Genomic DNA, 26,886 nt, shown 5'->3' with positions numbered 1-26,886 from the left:
GAATACACATGTGGCAGAATTTCAATGAAATTAGACACATGCAGGTTTCCTCACGATGTTTTCCTTCACCGTTAAGCACGAGATGAATTATAAACACAAATTAAGCACATGAAAATTCAGTGGTGCTTGCCCGGGTTTGAACCCACGATCATCGGTTAAGATTCACGCGTTCTTACCACTAGGCCATCTCGGCTAAAATATTAAAACATATTAAATAATTATAAAAAAATATCCCAACTAATATTTTTGTTTGTTCGTTTGTTACGCTTTTACGCCTAAACCACTAAACCGATTTAAAAATTCCTTCACCAATGGAAAGCTACATTATCAGCGAGTGACATATGCTACATTTTGTCCCCGTATTGTTCCACAGGAACGGGAACTACGCGGATGAAACCGCGGGCAAAACGCTAGTATATTATAAATTTTACAATGATAAATTGATCTAAAATATTTTTATATAAAGCAATAAATTAATTAATTTCATTATAGTCCTTGACATTCGTTGTTATGCGCTGTACAACATTCCATGTGAGTCAGACGTCAAAAACTTGAATCTGCAGGTCATATATTAACGATATACATATTTTTAATCGTTTTAATTATTTAATTTCGTTCCAATTGATTCTAAAATGTTCCACTTCGACTATTGAACGCGGCTTCTCTTTTTATGACTAGAATTTTTTAGGAGACTATTAATATATACTAATATTATAAATGCGAAGGTAACTCTGTATGTCTGTTACGCTTTCACGGCTAAACTGAACCGAATTTGATGAAATTTTGTATGAAGCAAGCTTAAACTCTAAAGATATAGTCTACTTTTATACCGAACACCTAACTCTATCACACAGGCGAAGCCACGGGCGAAAACTAGTATCAAATATTATTGAATGTAAGTTATACTTAAATCGCATTAAATTCGTATAGTTCTGTCTGGCAGAACAGGATTAAAGTATCCCATCTTTTTTCGTGCTAAGTTCAACACTCAATACTGTCAGCTACGTCCTTAATATCCTGCATATTTATTGAGGACCCAATCAATAAGCATAAGGTATCTCAAAGCGGGCGACAGGCTCTCAGCTGGCAGCAACTGTGTGTGTGTGTGTCTGTTTGTGTAATTCATAAAATGATATAAGAGATAAGGATAAGAGAATAATAAAGTCTTAATTTCATCATTCATCTCATTATTTACAGTTTTACTTATACATTGTTTAACGGGTGATTAGTTAAAATGTTGTATTTTGATTGTCAAATCAATAATGACAAAAGCAAAACCAGTGTTTAACTAAACAATCGCAAAGCAATGTGTATAAAGCCGTTAGTTTTCAGCTTAATTTTAATGTTACATAAGCTACCAATGAAAAAATCGTTTATACAATAATATAAATAGAATTAATAAAAAAAAAGAAACAAGACATTCTAGCCACTTAAAAATTAAACGCCGAATGTTTTCGTGTATTAAATGTTAATATTTACATTTAATATAAACATCTTAAAATAAGAAAGACGTTTTATTGTTGGCCGTCTTGTCTCATACGACGTTATGATATCCGGGTTGAAGCTACAAATATGACCTTTCGAATGGTATCATCATGCAATACGACCCATCTTACGAACACGACATTGAATCTAAAATGTCAGCATTCCTACACCTGTTTGTAACTTCTGAAGATAGCAATATGTTAAATAAATTCAAATAACACCTATACTATTGAATAAAACCTCCTTTTTGTTTGTATATCTTATATATTAAATTAATATATCATTGATACACGTATGTATTTCCTTGGAGAAGGTTTTTATATTGTCTACACTATACGTTTTTGCGACTCGCCGCAAGATGGCGTTGTAACACATCTACTTCTATAATGTTCAACCAATCGCCATTGCAATTAGTAGACATTTGAACACGGAGAATATTATAGTGTTAGTCCTAACGGAAATTAGTTAGTAATTAATATATACTATGATACATATCAAAAAGTAACTCATCTAAGCCTGTCTGCTTGCCTCTTTAACTGTCGCTTTAACGGCTAATTCAATGAACTAAAATTGATGAAATTTGGTATAAAGTTTGAACCCAAATAATATATATACATTTTATCTTGTTCTTTAATTTAAAAGTCTCACGTAGAACCTTATTTTACCCATGTGTAGCCGGGGACTTGTAGCTAATTATTAATGTATAATAATAATAATTTTATTTAGGTAAGTTATATAAAGAAAAATCAAAAATTACTATTATAAAATGTCAACGAACGATTTTATCAGTTACTTGTTATGTAATAACAACATAGCAAGTGCTTGTTAATCAAACAATTTATCTTCTATAACATGCACATGTTATCTTGATAGTAGGTGTAGAATTAAAATTATACACCATTATTCACTTATGACGCCCACTTCGTACTGAAATGATTGGTAGCAACCGTTTGTTTTGTGTTATCGAGAAAATAAATTGTCTTTTTTATAAGAAATACATTCCTCGTTTTTTTTAAAAAAAAATTAACAATTTATAGGTCAAGGCAAGGAAGACAAGACGATCGTAAATAGATTCTAGATTCGTTTAATAAAAGTAAATTTTGAGGTGCTAATTTAAGTGTAAAATACTTACGAAATTTTTGAATACAGATTATTAATTTTCTTTAATAAAATATAATTTAATTCGCGTTGTATCATTTGACCATCTCTTAAAGATAACTGTATTTAATATTTTAATAATAACAGTTATTTCTATGTAAACTTATATCTAAATATACTATTTATGCTCGCTGTTGAAATGCTGCAGATATTAAACAAAATTCACGAATTGTTTAGTATTCAAGCCTCCATCTTTTAGGTAGATTTCTTCAAATATGAATAGGATCATGATAAAGTTATTGCTTAATCATTAATTCACAAATTACGGTCTTAATTACAAACGTTGCGTAGCGGCTGTTTTGTTAAACACTAATTTTTCTGTCTCTCATTATTGATTTGACATTAGAAAGAGAGGACAGATCATTGTTTAACTATACCCGCTAAACAAAGTTTATAAGGCTGTTAGTGTTCAGAATAAATAAATATCCTGTTCTGAATAAATAAATAAAATACATACTTATATAGATAATTATACCTAGACTCAGGACAAACAGACATGTTCATGCACAAAAATGTCTGTCCTGGGTGGGAATCGAACCTTCGGCGTGAAAGGCAAGCAACCAACCACGCCAACCGGCAAGTCAAATAATTTCATAATAGTTTACTAAAGGTTACTAACTTGTCATAATGCATTCGGTTCATGGTGAGCGGTATTATAAGTGGACCACCGCATGGTGGATATATAACACAGATAATAATGAATTTAATATAGTTACCTAACTTATGATAATACAAACCCGTTTCATATTTAAGCTCCGCCCATGTGTTCACTGCCATCCTGCCGCATTACATCATATCCGTTAAGTACCTTATATTATTGATCGTACTAAATACCTAGTTGTTTCCACATCGACATATTTGAACTTCATGTTTATAGTATAGGTATATAAGGTTTATGTAATTTGTTTAAAATCATTCACTATTTGTATAATTTAAAGTCACATTCATGTAATCGGCATATATAAATTATGTCGTGTTTTTGCTTTTATACATACATAAATTTGTTTTCTTTTCTATTATATTAATTCTCGACAGTATATATAATCATATACTCGCTAGCAAATTCGAAAATAAATATATATATAGCGATATTGCTGTTTCGTTGCTAATAGATTAAAATTAATATTTTTAAAGTTTGAATTTAGAAGATATTCTCATTATACATAATGCACATACTAAGGACGATTTTCATTGAAGTTCTCATTCGAGAATCGAATGGGATTCCATCACAATTCACATCACAAACAGACATTGATTGGAGTCATTAAACATAAACTCCTTTTGATAATTCATCAATCGCTTGCCCTTATCCAATGACGGTTGTTTAACAAAAGGGCTTTGGAAATGTTTTTACATGTGGAGTTTCACCCGCCCACTATACGGATAGTTACTGCACTTACGTAATCGACGATGGATGTGACAACAAAATATCCTCAATAAAACCACGGGTTAAGATATGGCTCTATATTATGCCACACAACAACAACTAATTTAATAATTATAAATATATAAATAAGAATACAAACAGATATATTTTGATCCCTATAAGTTAAATTTTTGCTAGAAGTGGATACGACGACTAGCTTAAATTTAGACAGAACATAAAAACTTTGGAGCTTATGCCACCACGCTACTCCAAAGCGGGTTGGTGGAATATACATGTGACAAAATTTCAGTGAAATTAGATACAAACCTCCTCAAATTATTAATCGATCCTTGATTTGTTATTATGTCTTTGTATTCAAAGAAATTCAAATATTACAGATATTCTACTATTTATTTGTAAAAAATATTATATTATATACTAGCTGACCCGTGCCCACTTCGTTGGACGGTAAACATTTTTACCTGTGATGAAATTATGATTGTCATTCGGTTAGTACTGAGTGCTATGATTTATTTCTTGACTGCCAAAAGTCGCCTCGCCAAACCTTAATAGAATTGTCTGGCGTATTTGATATTATAAAATTTTCTCTTAAACTATGCAAACTTGACGAGCCGGTTGGCGTGGTTGGTAGTTACTTGCCTTTCATGCCAAAGGTCATAGGTTCGATTCCCACCCAGGACAGACATTTGTGTGCATGAACATGTCTGTTTGTCCTGAGTCTGGGTGTAATTATCTATATAAGTATGTATTTACAAAAGAAAAGTAGTATATGTAGTATATCAGTTGTCATGTTTCCATAGCACAAGCTCTGCTTAATTTGGGATCAGATGACCGTGTGTGAATAATGTCCCAGGATATTATTATTATTATACCAGGATATTAATTTCTCCGATTTACTTTGCAAATCCGACTACCACGAAAAAGTCTTTTCATTTTTCGGGTTATAACCTATGGCACTCACAAATAATGTGGCTTTATATTGGTAAAAGAATTTTCAAAATTGGTTTAGTAGATCCAGAGATCACCCCCTACAACCTCACAAACTTTACCTCTTTATAATATTAATTAAGATAAACGTAATTTATTAACACAAAAAGTGTGACTTATGATAAATTGACACACAGGCCTTGACAATTAATTCAACTTTGACATTAAGACACAATGCATACAGCGCGTCTCGTTCGTCCTGAATGTTTGGTAATATCTATCGATATCGACTATCGACCCCGTCTCTATGCGATAGTTGACACGTTTTAATAAAACGGTTACGGTTCGCAATGCAATACCGGATTTGGAAAAGTATCTCGTAAGTTACTCGGTCAGTCGTATTACGGTGATTCCCTTAAAGAGCCACTAACAACCTAATTCACTATGTACTGTTATAGGATTGAATTAATGAACGTGATGAATAGGTTTGTGCTAAACGATATACCTGTATGTACATAGCTTTAAAACACGTGTTAACAAAGATCATCGAAACATATTTGCTTTTTATAAATTTGACGTTTTTTTTTGCCGTCTTGGATTTCGTACTCAAGGTGTAATTTAAATAGATTTTTAAAAGACTTCCTTTAAAACTTAATTATTAATAACGAAAAGAATATTGTCAGTAAAGTAAATAAATTTACCTTTTAACTTCCAAAATATTAACGCCTAGTTGCTTGTTGAATATGGTCTCGAGTTCGAATTCAGAGTCTGGCCAATAAAAGTCATTTGATTTTTCTGTTAAGAAATGCTCGTAGCAGCCTTTAAGTTCCGTGCCTTAGAGAGCACGTAAAACCGTTGGTTTGCGCACGATCTAACTCCAGTAGTGCTTGATTGCCGTTCTAGTATAATATGAGAGTGAGGAATAGGGGATGCTCATGTATATGCCTCTTATCTTCTGCATAGATAGTTGACTAGACTTTGTTTAATTTTGATATTCAAACATTTTAATTTACTTTTCTTTTTTTTTAATTCAATAATCAATACATTTTATTAATTTCAGATGTGACTCCGATCATACAGCGGAGATGCTCTTCACTCATCTTCTTGCGCTGATCGAAAGACCAGAAAACCAGAAGAAATTTGCTGACATCGAGCGCAAACTGCAGATGCGAGGAGCTCTGCCTTCAAAGAAACCTCCAGATTCCTCTTTAGGGAGTGAAGTGTCCAGGGAGTCTGACTCAGGGAGTAATGAAGATAGAAATGTGGCTAATCTATACGACAGTCTCGCTGCAGAACTTAAGCAGAAGTTGTCTACAGGTAAAAAGGGTCTAGGTCAGTCGAATTTTCATTTTTTCGTAGGTTGTTGATGCTTTCACACAAATATTGTGCACCTTAGAAATACGGTATGTATTTATATATGCTTTGTTAGTTAAATGTCACCGATCAATAAGACAGTCAGACAGATGAGTATGAAGTAAAGCCTAAAGAATGGTTTTAATAAATACAGTCTGACAGTAAAGCGATAGAATGGTTTTTATAAGTAATGCAAGCTTTGAAGTGATCGTTCGTAGTGTGAAACGTTTGTTATGCTATTTATAGTTAATTTTTTTATAAATAACAAAATATGTTGATCGATGTTTATATATATTGTATGCCTGTGTGTAATGTATTTAATGCAGGTGCTGGTGACAATTTTTAACGAAAGTAGTAATTGTATAATTAACTTAGAATTACCAGTTTTATATATGCTGACATATTACAAAATTGCCAAAATAAATACAACAACGAAAGTAAGCTGCATGAACACGTATTTTATTTAGTTGCATCAAACATTATTTTTATATATTGCACTTGCTTTCAACACTTATATCTTTAATTAAACACTGTAATAACATTATTATGTCATTGCGTGGTGAAAATAATTAATAATAAATTTTCAGGTAAAAGTCCGATCCTATTACCTCCACGGGACTACGACACCGTTCACCGTCAGAAGGGTAACTTGAGCAACATCGACACTAGACGTTGCTTGAACCAGAATATCGTGGGCATCAACGCTCGTCGCAAGCTGGAGTCTTCGGGAGGCAGTTCCGGAATAGGGAGTGACCTAGCGCCTTCTCCAGAGCGGAATGATTATCCCCGACATGACAATCATAGCACAAGTGGTGAGTTGGAACGATACTCGATTTTTTTGTTTAAATTTCTTTTATTGAAAAGTCAGCACTTTAAACATCTCGTTCGCGGTAATATTAATTATTTATATGTAACAAAAAATATAAATATCCATAGAACGAATTCCGATTTCAAAACATGTTTAATTACAAATTTCAAAAGGTACTTAAATTATATATAAAACAAGAAAGAGTATTTCTATTCTTTTTACGATGTTAATAAAAAATCTAAGCATTAATAGAATCTACTACGTCGAGAATATTCAAACTACAGAGATTCTTCTTTGTATTCGCTTAGCTTGTAGCTTTTGATCAGAACTTAACTATTCTAGTTTATCTTCTATCTTCTGGTATTATTGTTTCTCAGATTTCGTATTCTATGGGTTCACGCATCGCTCACCCATTAATATGAAGGTATTATTAGCATTTGTATAAAGGTATTGAACGTAAGCGCCAACGTATAATTAATAGTTGTCGATATCAAATATATTTCAACAAAAAATATCATCAGAAAGGCATTGCTACCAATGTCCAAAAATTAGGTATATATTAAATATTTAAGCAATTTTTATCCTTATTTATATACAAAGTGCAAACAACGTTAAGTTTGTAGCTTACCTATATTAAACTATATTCATGCAATCATTGACAAGTTTTAATTCGTTTTTTTTTTAATCTGCACAACACTTGTTACGCCATCTTTTATTTTATAAGTAGTCATTTACAAATAATTGATGTATTTTTTTTATTATTTGTAAAAAAAATATAAAAGCTACAGAATTGTCTATAGATGATGTCATTACGAATAGAAACAATTATATGTGTGCGTGAATATTTTTTTTTAAACACGGATATGAGATGCGTATATCGAATAACGACCGGTCACGATTCATGAATAAACTATATGCTATTATTGGATTTAATTTTGTATGTCGTAATATCAAAATTAATCTGTTGTATAAGTTAATACCTACACGTAGGTATTTCTTTTATTTTTTTTAATAAAAAAAGTACTACTATTATACTAATATTATTTGTTTGTTTTAAATTAACAACATTAATAATATTAACTATTCAATTTTTTATGTTATTTTTAATTTTTCTTTCTAATGTATTTTTTTACAAATTAACTCATATATCTAAATGAAAAACATCTTGAAAAACCATTGTTGTAATATCAAATAAATGTTTTGAATATTACAGCGACAGCTTCACTAACAAGAAACAAATTAATATACGAAATGGCTATCTTATTAAAGCAGGTTTTTGCTTGTTATCAGTTTATTATATGTTCAAAACGTGTACAAATTATGGTACGGTATTTATTCTGCAAAAAAACTGCACAAGGTGAATCACCTTTTTTTCTAGTAATTTTAAGATAAGATTTTTTTTAATAGTTTTTAAACTTTAAACAGTTTTTTAATGAACGCACCAGCGTGATTTAGATTGATGTATGTAACATATTGATTTTAAAGTCTTCAAAATGTTCCAGAACATTCTATCTATATAGAAACCATATACCATTTTGACTTATGGAAAAAAGAATTTATTTGAAAATACTAAATAAAAAAAAACAGTAATATAATTAAATATATGTATATATTCTTAGTACAGTCCTTACATCGAAAAAAATGGCATATAAAATACAGGTGAATCGATTCGTCAACAACGATCAAAGCTAGATGAAAAACTCATATGACTTTGTAGAACGTAAAAATGTAAGGAATAGATAATCGCAATTTTCACATAATCATGGAAAGCTATGTTATTGCTAAAAATCATAAAAAAAATCCCAAAATCAAAATGGCGGAGAAAATTCATAAAAAATCTTGATCAACAAATTCTAGGTAAGCTTTTGGGGGGATGTTTAAAGCATCTAAAAATCAACCATCTCAATTGTGTTTAGTTAGTATATACGTTTCAATATAACAACTATGTTAATTCTAAAGAAAAGGACTTTCTATATTAAATTAACAATGTTTAATTCAAATAAATTTAATCACTTTCACTTTTGTTTAAGGCAAACTGGAGCATTGTAACAAAAAAATTAAGTGATGTGAACCGTAATCCGAAATTTGCGCTTTTAAAGCGATAGCTGGTGATAATATAAAAAAGGCACGTGGGAGCGTGTCATGTTCTTTTCTATGTCAAAATGTATCTTTGTAAAAGCGGAGACACTTTCCAGGTTTAAGCAGTCTTGTCTATGATGAGGAATTTGGGAATAATACATTCCACATCACCTTAAACAAAACTTATCTTTATGTTTCTTTATGTGTATTAACATTCGCGTCGATTTTAGATAGTAAAACATTAATTATTAATTATTGTACACATAGTATTTTTATTTATATTTAAGTAATTGATATTCTTATGCATTGATAATATGTACATTCTACGTTTATTTATGACTTTCTTTTTCCCGCCTTAAGGTTGTATGGAAAATATCGCTGTTTTAACGATGGGGCCTCCTGTTGTACACCTTCTTTGTCTGTATAATACAGAGTTAAAATTTCACACACCCTTTTGTTTCAAATAATATTACAATCTTGTCAATAATAACATTTATATCATTTTTGTACACGTATTAAAAAAAACAATTCTGATTACAGAGTAACAAAAAGTATCATTAATATGTGAAGTGATATACAGACCTTAATTACAATTTATCTCGTCAGCGTAACACACGTCGAAGTTAGCAATAAAATTCAAATCGCAGTTTTGAAATTTCCAATATAAACATGCACGCACGTCAACTCAATGAACTCGATCAAAATAATAGAAAGATAAACTAAATTATATACACGAGTATATATAATTATAAAGATATAAACGTATATATTTTTTAAGGATTTAGGCAGCAAAGAAAACGGCTATAAGTCAACTCATAATATATATCTAATAATGTACAAGCAAGCATTACATATATATACATACCAAATAATTTAAATGATTAATAAAAATGCAAACGACTTTTTAAAAATACAACGATATTATTGGGATATGAAACAGCCGTCCATTTTTTTTTTCACCAATTTTCGGCCGCCAAAACGGGCTCTGACATAAATGTCGCGTTTTAGAAGAAGTAAACTCCCGTTATATGTAAAAGTATATTTGACAATAGCCTTAGTAGGTAAACTTTACACATGAGCATGAATATATTATAAAGTAGGTTATTAGGCCAGGAAACCTCTAAAGTATTTTCTTACATTTTAAACAAATATTTTTTGATATTTAGTTTGCTGTTGTATGTCAGAACTCGTTGAAATGCAGTTATAATTTTTTTTTATTGACTAATTAATTAATAAATTACTATAAACGTTTCTGCACAATTACAGTTTAACAAAACACAAACACTATTATATATATTAGGAAGATAAAAAAAATTGTCCTTTTTACTATGTAACAATACATGTTGTTGCTATAAAGACAGTTTAAGATATTATTCATAATGAAAATCATGGCCAACGTTGTGTACAACGTTCCTCGTAGTATTGCTCGCAGACGTTGCTCTACTATTAAACCATTTTGATGATTTATTTAATCTTAAGTTCACCATAAAACGAAATATTAATTTGGAAATATAACTTATAATTATTTGATTGTACTAAAAATGTTCACTTAATATTATGTTTTTATTTATTTTTAATGTTTTCGTATTACAGAAGAAGACTGGGCAGAAAGCACAGCATACCTCATGCATGAAGCATTCGATGCGTCTCCGCCGCGCCGCGTTCCTTCTCCACGCCGGGCCTCACCGCCACGTCGGGTTTCATCTCCACGCCGGGCCTCACCCCCACGCCGGGCCTCACCTCCACGCCGGGCCTCACCCTCACGTCGGGCCTCACCTCCTCGCCGAGCTTCACCTCAACGTCGTGCTTCACCTCCTCGTCGCACTCTCTCTCCACGCAATCATGACCGAGCACCCTACAATGATGATTACAATGACCAGTTTCGTGACCAACTAGCTCCATTCCGCGACCAAGCCACTTTTGAACGCCGCTTCCGCCACGAATCTTTGGAACTTGTCAACAAAGACAAGGCAGAGAAATTTGAAGAAGAAATACCAAGCTATCGGCGAAGGTATGTTGCCGAAACGAAACCTTCGAACAGAAGCATCGAAAGAGTCGAGGACCGTAGATTTGGCAAACTTCAAAGAGGAGCAAGCGAAGGTAGTCTGAAAGTCAGTGACACTTCCCCAAAAGAACGATTTAACGTTGCCAAGGAAAAATTCATGAACTTGGAAAGGGAAAGATTTAACAGGGAGCTTGAAGCACATATGGCGATGAGGAGAAGTATGTTAGAAAGGAACAGCCGCTCGACTTCTTCCCCAGAGGAAGAAAGAAGAGATGAGCGACTTGACCGACACCGAGACATGGGTTCTCGAAGAGAAAACGACCGTTCTCATCGGGATTTAGAACGGTCTCACAGAGAATCTGAAAGACGCAAGGAGGACAGGGTACGTGATTTGGGAGCTGTTGACTTAGGACAGAGGGAAATTGAGAGACTTCCACGAGTTGGCCGGAAACGTGACGAAGTTAAGAGGTACGAATATGGAACCGAGGAATATTTAAACAGGATCGAACCAAAACCGCACAGGGAGGAATTCGATCGCTATAGAGAGAGAAGGGAGCTAGATAGCCGTATCGAAGAAGATGAAATTATTGAGCCAGTAATAGAAGAACGAAGGAGAGATTGGACCGATAGGCAAAGAGCATTCAGTCGTTCCCGTTTATTAGACGAACAACGCCAGTCTTATGTTGAAGGTGACAGAGAAAGGTTTTTCGAAAGGGATTACAGAGACTTCCGTGACCTGGCTGATCGACAACCGCCAAACTATCGACACAGTTACGCGGAACCAATACCGAGGGGACGCCTCGGGACTGTAAGACCTTACTAGAAATGCCATAATAGATTTTTTTTTAAACTAAGTACTTGTTATAATCCAGTATAAAGAATGACGTTGATTACATTGTAATCAAAAAAATTCATACTGTTATTAATATTTGTTATCATTTTGTAACTATGACAGACCATCGATACTGTGCTTAGTACGAAATATTAAACTTGTAAATAAAATCTTCGAAAAATATATGCGATCTAATGTGTACCTAATGAACTAAATGTTAATTTTTATATTCAAAAAGTATAATCACCGTTTATAATTTAACTAGTCTTTTTTATTACTCTAAAACGATAACTACAATGAATTAACATTTTTTTACATAAAGTAAGCACTTTATATGAATAATTATAAATTGTAGCTTATGTTCAATAGAAAATATTTGTTGAAATTTGAATAATTTCTTATGTGCCTCCATTAATCAGTGAGTTGGACAACTCCCCAAGGATTTGTCCTTACACAAATAATATAAAAAAAAATACTCATTAAATGTCACAGGAATATATAATTGTAAATATAAATTATAATAACATTACTCATAGCCAACTTAACATATAGTTAATATTATATAATTATACATCAGAAACAAATGTTACAATATAAAATAGCATTATATATAAATATAAAAAATGTTTAATATAAATAAGGGTTTTTTCAATGTTTGAATAACAGACGTTTTAGTTACAACAATATCCCTTATTGGATATAATATATATAAATGTTTGTTTAAGCACAGCATACATATAGGGCTTTACTTATTAATGTTGTTTATACGGTGATGAGTTAACAATGCTGTCTTCTTCTTTCAAATGTCAAATCAATGATGACAGAAAGAGAAGAATCTGTTTATCTAGACACTCGCTAGACAAAGTTTATAAGTAAGGCCATAAGTCGGTATTATACTAAATGTCCGCCAGTGACGACGGTAACGATAATTAATTCCCGTCAATTAGCTTTTTGACAATGTATCTGTGAAATGTTAATAAATGTTTATTGATTATATGTTTGTTTCTTTAATATTTTTGTGTATTATTATCCTTTTTGTTTTTTATTTAAGTATCCACTATTTACCTGTTAATTATGTCAGTTATCCAGCACAGTGCCCACAGGACAGCCTTGTGGCGTTCTGTTAATCAAAGATATTAGGATGAAACCATAGACAATTTATTATTTTTAATGATTTGACATATACCTAACAATTTGTTAATGATGCACTTTAGCGTACTTTGCCTTTATTTATTTTCACTACATTTTTATTTTTTATTAATTTGCTACATAATCTGCATGGAAAGTTTTCATAAAAAATGTTACTATTAGTTTTTTTAATACAATTGAACAGAAAAGTTGCCAGTATTATAAAGCATATTCAGTGAAGTTATTGTAAAGGAAACGATTTAAGGGGCGAGTTGCAGCTAAAAATACTGAAAACAAAGCTTAACTTTGTATCCTTTGTAGTTGGTACGTACCTTGACACTTCTCAAAGCAGTAACACTTCCCATCTTAAAGACTACGAGGAAATAAAACTTTTCTTGTCACCATCCCAAGCTGTCAAGGTTTTTTGTCGTACATATTTGTTTGTGCAGAGGCAATTTTTCGTATTATTTTTATATAATTAATTAAGTCATTACATAAATAATTAGTATAATTCAATCTCCTGGACCACTGTAAAGTGTAGATTTAGTATGTATAACAATACTCTGCAGTGTTTTTTAGAAAATAATTGTTACTAAAATTCAAAAACATTTAGACATAAATTCAATTTCAAAAATAGAATATTCTCGTTCAGAAACTACTCGCAACGAACTGAACATTTCTGCGGCCCTGGTACTTTTCAGCATACCGCAATAACAATTCAATCCGGCAACAATCTTACGTGCTTCGGTCATAATTATTATAACTAGCTGCTTTACAACCGACCTCCTTATTTCTCTGGTGGTGGTACTTCTAACATCCAACAATAACGACTGAGTTACGTTTACGAGTTTGCGTTTCTTCGACCTTATAAATAAATTATATACATAACCTCTTTAGGGTCCGTTCACACAGACCGGCTCGGAGAGGAGAGCAGATTTTTATCACGTTGGAAACAGTGTTTTGAGTGATTGTAGTAAAGTTTATTTTTGCATTTGCACCTTTTTTGTCATTAAAAATGCCTGAACGCGCTTCGTGTGAAGTAATAAAAGGAGCCGACCGGCTCCGCTTGCGTGCTCTTTCTCGCTCGCACCCGCTTTCAGATCTCTTCCAGCCGGTCGATGTGAAATAGTTGGCGGCTCCGCTCCGGCCAATTCCAAGCGTATACGACCCGGTCTGTGTGAAAAGAAAAAAGCAGGCCGATGCTCTCCGAGCCGGTCTGTGTGAACGGACCCTTACAAACTACCCCCCTTGCACTTCTGGTATTTATGAGCACTGAAACGCTATATAATGTTACGAACACCAGAGAAATTGAACTCCCAGTCCAATTTATTTAATCAGAGGTGACGCTGTTGATTCTTCCTGTGTGTTTTATAAACAATCGTAACTAATGTAAGCGCTCGAAAGACATATACGACGAACTCTCTGAGTTCTAAAATTAAATTAAAGATGTGCTGTCTTCGTGGATGTCTTAGCAAAACAATGAAAAAACACAAATTCCTTCTACTCTAAGACATAAAGAAGATTCATTAGCATTTCTCTTTGCAATATGAAGGTATAATAAAAAAATTAAAAACATGGGAGTGTGAATCCACTAAGACGGTTTACATAAGCCTAGTACAGGGCCCTTGCAACTAGTTTGTAATGCATAATTTTCTTAAATGAATATATTTTATTAATTATGTTTACGGTTCAGCACACATTCGAGAGATTGATAAAGAAAAAAAAAATTAATACCGAATACAAAAAAGTAGTTTTACTGTGTGGTAGGGCTTTGTGCAAGCTCGTCTGGGAAGGTACCACCCACTCATCAGATATTCTACCGCAAAACAGCAGTACTTGTTATTATTGTGTTCCGGTTTGAAGGGTGAGTGAGCCAGTGTAATTACAGGCACAAGGGATATAACATCTTAGTTCCCAAGGTTGGTGGCGCATTGGCTATGTAAGCGATGGTTGACATTTCTTACAATGCCATTGTCTAAGGGCGTTTGGTGACCACTTACTATCAGGTGGCCCATATGCTCGTCCGCCTTCCTATTCTATAAAAAAATATCAAAGAATTAAGCTTTATTATTATACAAAACTTGTACTTGTTTAAAGATTATTAAAATCTACTGCACTGTTTATTCATTCATTCGAAATACATATATGCCTCAGACAATTCGATCTGGAAATCGACGAAAGAAACTACGAGAAATTTACGCTTCAAACGCAATCAACTGAATTGGATGAAATTTCGTATGAAGCAAACTTTTTTATAACTAACACCTGCCACCTTCCTTCGCCTCTGACATGTATGAAAACTAGTAATGTTTTATAATTATGTAATGTATATAATACAATTGCTATCATTGTTAAACTAACTTTGTATTTTTCGCAAAATAAAAAAAAATAAAACTACTAGTAGCAATTAAATTAAACAAGTGACCCGATTCTTAAGTCTCAATAGATTACATAATGAGTACATAAAAATAAAACACTTTTTTATTAAAATATTTTAATTTTATAAAAAAAAATATTTACAATCGTTTCTATTGCACTTAGAAGTTTATTTCAAATATTGCACGTAAATTGCACAACAAAGTCGAAGGAATCACTTTATTTATTATAATCTAAAGTAATACAAATTATATGCTTATACTTAATTATAATAAAAACCACGAAACGATATTTAAAGTCATGACATATCAATAACATCAATTAAACAAATAGTTAATTTCATAATTAAACTTTGTCATGACATATGTTCTAATTATTGTATAATTTTGTTGATAATTGTAATTATTATAGTCATTAATTTAAAAATAGTAGACACGAGTAAATAAGATCATTGGTGTCTGGTTTAACCTACTTGTGTCAAAAAACGTTAGATATTTGTAACGTTAGTTACGTTGCACTCAATTTTGACCTTGCTATTCTATTCTCATCACTTTCAAAGAATTTTAGTCACAAAGTAAAGATTATAATAAATTCTATATTTTATATATTTCTTCTTTTTTATTTTAAAAATATAGTGAAAAAATTTGATCGATTCAATATTTTTATAGCGATAGAGATGTATAGAATAATTAATTATTGTACGAATACGACATACATACAATAAAAATCGTTTCGTGTTGTATCTACGTTGTAAAATTACATTAAAATTAAATGTTAATCGTGACTGAAAGAACTTAACATATGCATAACGGTTATTTTCTGAATAAATAACTACATACATTGTTTATGAATAAAAACTATATACCTAATAAAAATCCTTATTTTTACGAATAAGGTGGTATATGTGATGAGATACTTGAAAATGTTAACGTACTATCATTACAACACAGATAAAATATGACAAATTCCACCAAACCACAGAGCATCAATAACTGAATACATATAGAAAAATAAATTACTATCTTTACAAAATACCTATGTGTATTCAGTATTAATTTTTTAAAATAATATCAAAGTATAAAAAATGTGATATATTTCACATAACGCAAACAACAATTCCAATTCTTTAAAAAAAAAGTTTCATAGGAAGAATTAAGTTTATGTTAGTATATATTATTATTGAATATTTATTATTAAATTTAATTACATAATTATTAAAAAAAATTTTGCTATTGTCCTACGTTGGGCGCCAAAATAACTGAACAATAATTTGTTTAATGACAAATTTCAATTATATACAACAATTTTAGATAAATTGTAGTGATGTCAAAGTTAAAAATTTATGTTTTTATAAATAAAAGAAAAACAAACAATATTTTGTTATGGGAAATAACCCAATGTATCCTCTAAACTAGCATTTCTGCTTAGTGGTCTGTGGTCAAACATTCTCGCGAGGGGTGGCACAGGATGCGGTGAAGGCGACAAAGGTGGAGGCCTAGCCCTTCGCCCTCCAGCCAATGAGCGTACATCTGTACGCTGGGAAAGACGAACATCTGCAAACAAAGCTGCCATCTCTGCGGACTTCTTCACACTCAAGGCGTCATGAGAACCAGCACCAGTGCTTCGTACTGATAATTAAAAAGAAAAACATAACTTAAATGATTAAATAAAGAAAATTCACTGTGATGTTCTTGCCATTTTCCAGAGAGACTAGCCATCTGCGCAGGAATTAGGGCAGTGCACTAATGTGTGCACACATACAAGTGAACTCTCTATTCACGAAGAAAAAGAGTGTTTGCGCACATATTGTGCTCTAAAATATCTCTTGCGTACTTGAATAATCTCCGTAGGTCCATTCGTAGTTCACTGTAGTCAAAATTAATCAAAAGGACATGTCTCTAGATCAAAAACCAAAAACTAAGCGATACCATCCATTCTCACGCCTGTGAGTGATGAGTGGTCAGCCACACACTTACCTGTAAGTCGTTGCATGTTCCTGGTGCGCGCGTCCCGCGGCTTGTTCTGTAAGAGCAGCTCGTAGTCGAGCGCGAGGCTGTCAGAGCTGCGCGCGCGGCGACGACGATTCGACGCGCCCGACCTTACGAATGACGGTTGGTTAAATTAATATTTCAAACGAGAGGTCTCCACCTATGTTGGTTCTACACACTCATTAGTTATTTTCCTCCAAACATCAATACTTTGTATTGATATCTTCAGTTGTTCCAGGGTAATTACGTAAACAACATATAACATTTTAGACCCTGTGGTTGACGGCACAATGAAGCAAAGATAACTCACTATTAAGATTACAATTAGCTTGTAGTATACGTTCAAAAAAAATTAAAAAAACGACTGTTTGCTGCACTTATGCTGAGTCTAAACTCAATTGAGTGTTATTCAATTGAGTGAAATTATTATAAATTTTATTTACAAAGGTTTTATTTTACAGTGGTTATACCTTTATTGTGCCAATTTTCACGCTTACAGCAATTCATACCCCGATATAAGCTTACATTATCAGTTGGACGGATGTTTGTACTTGTTACACTTATTATTACATGTTCTTCGAGTTGTTTCTTGAAGACACGTCATACTGTCGGGCATTAACTCTCGATAAAATTACTCTCTTGTCATGCATGTACACCTCTATAATGTTTGCGGAAGTTACATGATTATCGCGCAGCATAAAAACTAGTCCAACTCTATCTAGCTTAAAACTAATCATAAACAAATTGTATGAAAGATATATACACTATAGTAAGCCCTTGTTTTAAGATTTTCTTCTATCAAACACAAAACAATATAAAGTATAAGCTCTTAAATTTTACGAACAGTTACCTGGTTCTTGGTTTTCCTTCATAATCATCGTAAGCTCTCTTCATTCTATCAGCATATGTTTTGTTCGAAGGACTTTTCAAGTACTCCAAACTTTGGGAACTTTGCATGAGAGTTCTTCTCGGTCCGGTACAATAGCATTTATTACTGTCGGCGCAGCTCTCTGAGTCGCAGGAGCAATAACTGTAATCACCGTCATACACATCTCTGAAAGTAATGACAAAAATTTGATAATCCATTCTTCTTGTATTGCAATATTACATTGGTAAATAAGAACGGATTTAACTAAGTATTAATGTCCTCCAGACCGATTTCGGCCACGGTGCGTAGTTGGCCAATCTCTCTTGAGATTGAGGAGGAGATATTATAATGCACAAGTGTGTGCGCTCACTACAGGTGCACTCTGTATTCCCTAACTTTCATAATCCGATGGGACGGCAATCCGACACAACCGGAAAGAGTTCAGGCGCAGGACCAACGCCTTTACGTGCTTTCCGAGGCACGGGAGTGTACACACTTCCAATTTCCCGACTCCGGGCTGCTCCTGAGAATTTTCTGACAGAAAAACCCAATAACTGTTTATAGGTCCGACCTGGATATTGAACCCGTCCTGGGTTCAATTCCCAGGTCGGGCCACCTCGTCTGCGGCTTTACATGAAGCCACCAGAAAAACGAGGCAGTCAGTAACTAAGTATTCATGAATCAAAACAATACTAAATTATTTGCATCACGACGACGTGATAATAGATATTATTGTTAATATATGTCGTTAAAAGACGTTCAATATTATATGGATTCATCAAAACGTTCAAGAAAATAAAAATATTTTTTTGTATTAAGTTTCTACTTTTTATCCATATTCGTATCTGTAGGCCAATTATTACAACTGAATTTTCAAGCTGTTCCTCTCAGTCAATTGAGATGAAACAATTTTCTCACTGGTAACAATAAAATATTTTTTAAATAAATTTGATTCGTTTTATAACTTATGAAAAATTTATTTCTTAAATTGACATCTTATTTCTATACTTAGTATTTCAACGATATAATTTTTAGTAAATACTCGCACATTTTAATTTATTTTCTTTTAAGATATATTTTATAAGTATAAAATATATACAAGTAAACAATGTGAAAACACAAGTTGTTTAAAAATTTTCAGTGCATAGACAATAAATTGTTTCCAAGTTAGCGATCTCGTTTCGAAAGATATCTTGGACACTTGATGTATAGTCGAAAATAGTATTCCGATGTGACGGTTCACAATTTATGTGAGTGTTAATCGCGAAAGTTTGGAAAGAATTATACTTCGATCATAAATTTTAACCAATTCGCAACAAATTATATTAATTGCAAAATGAAAATAGAAATAAACGTCCAGTGAAATGTACTCTAAGCGAAGTGCGCGAACATCACTTTAATTTGGTTCAGTAATCAGTTACTCACGAGGCGTCCCGTGCCACGGACGAGTTATGCTCTGATTACTCACGCACATTTCATTTATGTTCATTTGAGAAACAGTAATTTGGACCTTAATTTAATTATAAATAGGTATATACTTGCTTAATATAAATTATCTTTATTTAATTATTTAACACAATCTTCGGAGATATGCTCTCTTATAAATGTTAGCTATTAGACAAACGAAAGCAGGTAGATTTGAAAAATTCATTTAAAAACGACAATATATATTTATATGGGCTTCGTATCAAAAGTTATTATTTCGATTTTGTTTTATCTAAAGAATAATTTAGTAAGCTGTAAAAAAATGTTAAATATATTCACATATTGAATTATAACGGTTTTCTTTTTGTAAAGATTTATTTCAACTCGGAATGTTGATAGTTTCTACGTAAGTCACATCTTATCTGTCAAAGTTTTAATGACAATATAATCCATAGACAAGATACAGCTGATTCGGCAGACAAACTTGTTACCAATAAATATTTATAAATATCATATATATTTTAATATTAGCATTATCTAAAATAGGTCAAGTTAATTCGAGAACGTTGTAATAACGACTAATAAACTAAACTCGCGAATTATAAATGAGAAAAAAAAGCTTTGACCTTTACTGTGGGAGAGTCCATTAGTATTTTGCTTTATTTGCATAAATACTGCATCTTTTAATACAACAAAACTTGTTTGAAAGTTAAATCTAATTGCTATAGATAATATACGTTTATATTCAAACAAAAATATTTTATTTTTAAATAAAAAAGAAGAGAAAGTTACGCCTACATAAAAAAAACGACTCAGTTTTCACTACTTATATTTAAATATCACTCACAAACACAGTTGACAATTAATTAGACGATAATGAAATACATGTCTCATAAAGTCATTTGGTTAATATTTAATTCTGTATTCGGATATGTTATAATTTATTAACAATTCAATAAATACATCATTATGATGATAAATCAATCGCTTTACTCGAATTTATTTGATTAAATTCCGTTTCAACTGGGTCAGGTTGACCCGGTTGAAACGGAATGTGAAAAAAAGTTGTAAATTGTAAATATAATTAATTACTTACTTCGAGCATTCTTTACAGCTTTTCCCTAACAACTTGTCTTTCACAGAATCTTGTCCATTTTCAATAGCAGAGCAGTCACACCTGGGCTTGCAATCGGCTTTTAGAGAACAATAGCATCGATCAATACAACTCTCAGACTCGCATTCCGAGCAGGAGACATATCCGCTCGAACTATTTCTGTTTTGACATCCGAGACGATTGCTCAACGTCAAGAAATCAGAATCTTCCGATGTCGATGTTCTCTCCCCGGGCCTCGAAGTTTTACCGCTTCGCTTTGAAACGTGGATAGATTTATCAGAGCGTTTTGAATTTCTTTGTCTCATCGTTTGCCGTTTAGGAGCGGGAAAGTCTGGTTCCTTTGGTCGGAATTGTCTTAGATCATAGCTGGAGGTAGAAACTGAACTTTCAGAAATTTGCTCCTTGACGGTCACAGCGTTTTGCAATGTATTTATGTCGAAGTTGCTCTGTAGCTTTTTCTTCTCTTTCTTACGAAAGTCTTTACCAAATCGAAAGACCATCCTTAGTCCATTGGCACCTTTGAAAATTTTTCTTCTCTTGTTCTGAAAAGTGCTATTTCTTCTTAAAATCTTTTTCTTTTGCTTTTTCATTATCGCTTTGCTGTGCTGAAATATTTCATCTTTCGTCAGTGTTACTGCTAATTTTAACAGAAACTCTTTGTAAATCGGTTTTAAATCATTAAAAGACATCCCTTCCGGATCGATTATTGCATTTAATATTTCATCCATAGAATGCAAGTTTTCCTGTACTTTAAATTCATTGAACAGCTCATTAAAGCCCAAAGGTGACCCTCCCCCTTTCTTTCCGTTGTTTCTGAAATTAATAAAATTATTTCATTAAATTTTACAAAACAAATAAATTGAATGCACAATGGCGAAGTTAATACGATCTGGTTAATTGCTATTATTACACTGGATCAGAGGAATGTAGCGGACGCGGTTGCATTAGCACAATTACATACACGCAAGATGTCGAAACACTCCGCTAAGCATGCTCTATTCGATCTCGTTAACGTTGCTATTTCTGTTCTTTGATTTGTCATGTGTGACGAAAGTGTTAATTGACGAGAGTACTTGAAAGTGTTCATTGTGTTTATTTTGAGACTGAAATCAACTTACCTTTGTCCGATAGACTTGTAACGAGTTAGTCCTCCAGCGTTTAAGAAACTTCCAGATCTAGGAATGGCCACTTTAGTTAGAATGTCTCCAGATTCACTAAGCGATTTTCTTCCGCTTTGACTTCGTCTCAAAGGCTCTTTAGGAAGATCAGTTTGTGCTTGTGTCGGAGGCTTAGAAGGTACTGGGGGAGGCAAATTCGGTGGTCTTTGTATGCTCTTTCGTCTCTCTAACTCTCGAAATAATTCAATTTTTTCAGATATTTTACTTCTTGTTGAAGATTCACTACTACTTTGCAAATTTTGACATGATTGAATTGAAGTGAGGTTGAGAGAATCTTTTGGAACAGAGTGCTTAGATCCTTGCGATTCACTACTAGTGTCATTTTGACGTATTAAATCTAGTTTTGCTTTTACTTCCTCGACAGTAATTCGATGAGACCCAAAGGGCGGCAAGGTTGGTATTGAAAAATGAGGTATATCGTCATTAACATTTTTAGTTCTTTCTAACTTTGATTTCTCACAAAATGATTCGCTGGCTGAAAATCCATCGGCTCTATCACTATCACCGCTCAACGAGGAAGTACTACGTTTCTTGCGCGGTGGTCTGATGGGGATATCATTGCCTTGTAAGCTGCTCGTAATACTCATACAACTCACTCCGTTCCTATTTCTTAATTTTTTGTTATTTGCGTGACCCTGCCGACTCATATGTGACATAAGCGATTTGTATAGCGTGGCCGCTATTACAATAGCGTCCTCAGTCGTCTGACATACAAACCCATGACACTCCAATTGTTTTGCGACGCCTATTTTCCTCATCACAACAGCGAAAAGAGGTGAATGCGAATTTTCGTTGTGGGAGAGGATATATTTCTTTTCAGAAGAATCTAATGATTTGAATAGTGCGTGTCGATCGATATTATCGGGATCAGTGATTAACGGAACAAATGCATAACTTAATTCGTTTTTATCATTGTCTGATGATTGAACTAGAAATTTTACTGCTGACCAAACTGCTATTGTGGGAAAGGGATTTAGTTGTTCTAAATCTCCCTTTTCTCCTTTATACTTAACTTTTAAACCACTTTTAGAGATTTCTAATTTACCGGTGAAGGTGTTCTTGTGGCGGTGATTACTTTTGAAGGCGAAATACAAATCCCTCAGAGGATCTTGCAATCCTGAAAGGCTTGTTACTTTATTCTGTAAAGGTGTTGAACCCAGATAATGCACACTAAATACGTGTACACCTATACTCTCAGCATTCTGTCTCGACTCTCCCGCCATATCCGCAAACATTCTCTCTATTCGATCTTGAACAGTGTTATTGATCTTCTTGATTTTATTTTGACAGTATGTGTTTTCATCTTCAAGTATAGTTGTTTTACTGTCTTGGGTTAGACTGGCCTGTAAAAAAGCAACGAAGAATATTAAAATGTACATATATGACCATCTAGATGTAATATGGGCACTGGGCCATCTCAGCTCGATAAATAAATACGGGTATAAAATTAATGGACAAAACCCTAGTAGATGATACATACTCCCCAATGGCCATAACCATTAAGGCGCTTGGGGCTGTAGTTGAAAATGAAAGTGAAAGTGCATTGAAAGTGAATATCATAACAAGTATTTTTTTTTATAGCAGTGACGGTATGAAAACTACAATTACGACATACAAGTAAATACCATAGTCAAACAATTAATTCCGAAAGATAATTAATTGAATAGTAATGACCTTGCTATCTTTCCGTCCGGTTTCCGACGTGGTCGTATACTGCGGAATACTGCTGTTGGAGCGAGTGTCGTCGAACAGCGCATCGATCTTCTGCTTGTAGAGTGACAGGGAGGAGACGCTCGGCGCTCGCGGGCGGTGGTCATCGTGAGCGCCGAGGTGGAAGCCGCCAACAGACGCACTTTCGTTATCGCACGTTACCATCTGTTTAAAGGCAACTTTTTCCGTTTATTAATCAAAGAAAAAAAAACATTTATGTAATCATTATTGGCTTTCTGAATAATTATAAGCAGCTGCAAACATAGTCATCGATGATTATTTCCGTGGAAACGTACTTTTATATAAAGTCCTGATAATTTATTAAGAATTTTAAAAGAAGATGTAAAAATATATTTGTCAAATATATATTACCAATGAATGGCATGCATATAATGTACAATGTATCCGGAAGTATTCATTCTAAATAAAGTTATTATAATAAATGTTCCAAATAAAAGTTATTTTCAACAAGTAAAGCAATTTAGCGAGTAACGTGTTATATTATAATGCATCACATTACCCTTGCCGGTAATAAAAGTGAAACTCATTTAAAAATATATTACGTAACGACACCGAACAAAAATCTTGCTGTTACCGCATTTACGTTAAAATAATAAAATTTTGATATATTATAATTTGTAAAAAATAGATTTTATTTATTTTTATATGCATAATTTTTGGGGAAATATGCCCAAATTGATTGAATGTAAACCTGATTGTTTCGGGGTTATGGCCTCTAAAACTACAAAAACCTTAAATTTTGAAATAAATACAGGTAATATAGAAACTTTAGGTCTTTTATTTTCTACGAAAATCGTAATGTGATTTTGCATACAAAACTTAATATTTAATTTCAGCGTAAGCCAACTAGATCAATTGATCTTATATGTAACGAAATCCTACGTAATAGGTATATATAGAAATTCAAATTTCATGTATCTTAATTTTTATTTCTTAAACCATTTTTATAAACTGAATCTGTTAAATTCCGATCAAAACATTTTATCGATTTCTACATATTTTTGAACTATTCAGTCTATAGATTTATTCACCCATATTAAAGTACTTAATTTCATCTTATGGCATGTATGTGTGTGTTATTTCACCAAATCGATTGAAATTATAATGATTCTGTCCCACCGCATTTTTTTATACAAAATCGATGGTTGGACGTACCAATGGCCCCATCCATCGATTTTATATAGAAAATTGCAGTGGAACTGAATCTGAAACACCGTAACCGTACCGTAACAGCCTGTGAATGTCCCACTGCTGGGCTAAAGGCCTCCTCTCCTCTTTTTGAGGAGAAGGTTTGGAGCTTATTCCACCACGCTGCTCCAATGAGGTTTGGTGGAATACACATGTGGCAGAATTTCAGTGAAATTAGACACATGCAGATTTCCTCACGATGTTTTCCTTCACCGTAAAGCACGAGATGAATTATAATCACTAAATAAAATAAAAGCCATAATCATTAAATTAAAAGCCTTTAATAAGAAACAGTGAGTCTGTGAACCTACGCAAAAAAAGTTACAACTGAAATAATGAATTTATTAAAAAAAAATTAAACTAAGTGGTTCAGTTTCGGGGATTATCATTTTGCACATTTGTTTATTTGTGCCTTGTGATAATACAACTTACTGCATTTTATTACGTGATTTATTACACGAATTAAATATAACTCAGTTACGAAAAAACGCGTAAACTTAAATTACTATTCGAATAAAAATATCCCTTGCCTTCTCTAGTACTTTGAACTTTGTTGAATTCTCAGTATATTTTATGGAAATGTGTAACATTGTTGCTAATGATGCGTATAAGTCGGTGGTCACGAAGAATGCAAGCCTACACACTACACATGCACGCTATTGTTTACATACAAAAACGTTAACTCATACCGACTTCCTACTGTTATTAAATACTTCCCTTTTCATGGTAATACTTGTATATTAGACTACCTAGTTGGTCTAGTGGCTAGCTTACGCACTGCAGAATACAAAGTCCTAGGTTCAAATCGGATAAAAATTAGTGGATTTTAGTGGCAAGAATTTCTCAGTGTAAATGAGTTTTGAAAATAGTATATGATTACAAAATTATCTATAAATATAGTTTTCACTCCGGTGTTGAAGAGCACGTGAAGCTGTACCAACGCCTGCCCTATATCTGGACGTGTCGGATTGCAATCCCCTCGTATTATAAGAGTGAGGGAATGCAGAGTGCACCTGTGTTTGCACACTACACTGGTGCATTATTTGCGTCTCTATATAACCAGCGTAGTTGACTAGTCATACTGGTGGTAGAGCTTTGTGTAAGCTCGTCTGGGTAGGTACCACCCACTCATCAGATATCCTACCGCAAACAGTACTTAGTATTGTTGTGTTCCGGTTTGAAGGGTGAATGAGCCAGTGTAATTACAATCACAAGGGACACAACATCTTAGTTCCCAAGGTTGGTGGCGCATTGGTGATGTAAGCGATAGTTAACATTTCTTACAATGCCAATGGTCGTTGGTGACCACTTACCATCAAGTGGCCCATATGCTCGTCTGCCTTCCTATTCTATAAAAAAAAGTCTAGAGAAAATGGGTACCGTAGACAAAATCGATTAAGAGAGAATAATCAGTAATCGATGTTGTCTATAGACAATTTGAATTGTTTTTGAGAAACAAACATTAAATAGACGCATTTACTCTTTGCTGCTCTTATATTGTGTCTATTTTGTTATTTAATCAATTAATTACACTTATATTATATCGCTTATTTATTAATGGGCAATATAAATGTATTTGAATAAAAATTATTTATATTGATGAATTAAATAAGTAGGCATAAAAAATTACCCCTTGAATATATATGAAAAAGTCGAGATGGCCCAGTGGTAAGAACGCGTGAATCTTAACCGATGAACGTGGGTTCAAACCCGGGCAAGCACCGCTGAATTTTCATGTGCTTAATTTCTGTTTATAATTCATCTCGTGCTTTTCGGTGAAGGAAAACATCGTGAGGAAACCTGCATGTGTTTAATTTCATCGAAATTCCGCCACATGTGTATTCCACCAACCCGCA

The 26,886-nt window shown here is 33.1% G+C and overlaps 2 protein-coding genes across 4 annotated transcripts in view; one reads left to right on the top strand and one right to left on the bottom strand.

Annotated features, from left to right (window-relative positions):
* LOC126775523 (zinc finger CCCH domain-containing protein 13) overlaps window positions 1–13,031 on the top strand; it is an 82,985-nt gene extending 69,954 nt beyond the window's left edge. For 2 of the 3 annotated variants that reach the window (XM_050497533.1, XM_050497531.1), the window contains 3 exons: window positions 6,018–6,289; window positions 6,898–7,122; window positions 10,791–13,031. In XM_050497533.1, coding sequence (XP_050353490.1) covers window positions 6,018–6,289; window positions 6,898–7,122; window positions 10,791–12,025 — 1,732 coding nt within the window. In that variant the 3' untranslated portion in view covers window positions 12,026–13,031. The remainder of the gene's footprint in view (window positions 1–6,017; window positions 6,290–6,897; window positions 7,123–10,790) is intronic. The other variant, XM_050497534.1, reaches the window with a different exon arrangement.
* A 3,866-nt stretch (window positions 13,032–16,897) lies between these two features.
* The window catches only part of LOC126775518 (uncharacterized), a 47,609-nt gene continuing 37,620 nt past the window's right edge, over window positions 16,898–26,886 (bottom strand). The window contains exons 3-8 of the mRNA XM_050497519.1: window positions 23,786–23,986; window positions 22,052–23,454; window positions 20,916–21,746; window positions 18,377–18,580; window positions 17,515–17,636; window positions 16,898–17,166 (exon numbers count right to left, since the gene is read on the bottom strand). Of these exons, the coding sequence (XP_050353476.1) occupies window positions 16,919–17,166; window positions 17,515–17,636; window positions 18,377–18,580; window positions 20,916–21,746; window positions 22,052–23,454; window positions 23,786–23,986 (3,009 nt within the window). The 3' untranslated portion in view covers window positions 16,898–16,918. The remainder of the gene's footprint in view (window positions 17,167–17,514; window positions 17,637–18,376; window positions 18,581–20,915; window positions 21,747–22,051; window positions 23,455–23,785; window positions 23,987–26,886) is intronic.

The sequence above is a fragment of the Nymphalis io genome, chromosome 18, assembly GCF_905147045.1.
Source record: "Nymphalis io chromosome 18, ilAglIoxx1.1, whole genome shotgun sequence".
In the NCBI taxonomy this organism is placed as follows: Eukaryota; Metazoa; Arthropoda; class Insecta; order Lepidoptera; family Nymphalidae; genus Nymphalis; species Nymphalis io.
The sequence above is the reverse complement of the archived record's forward strand: the minus strand, read 5'-3'. Positions and strand labels throughout refer to the sequence as shown.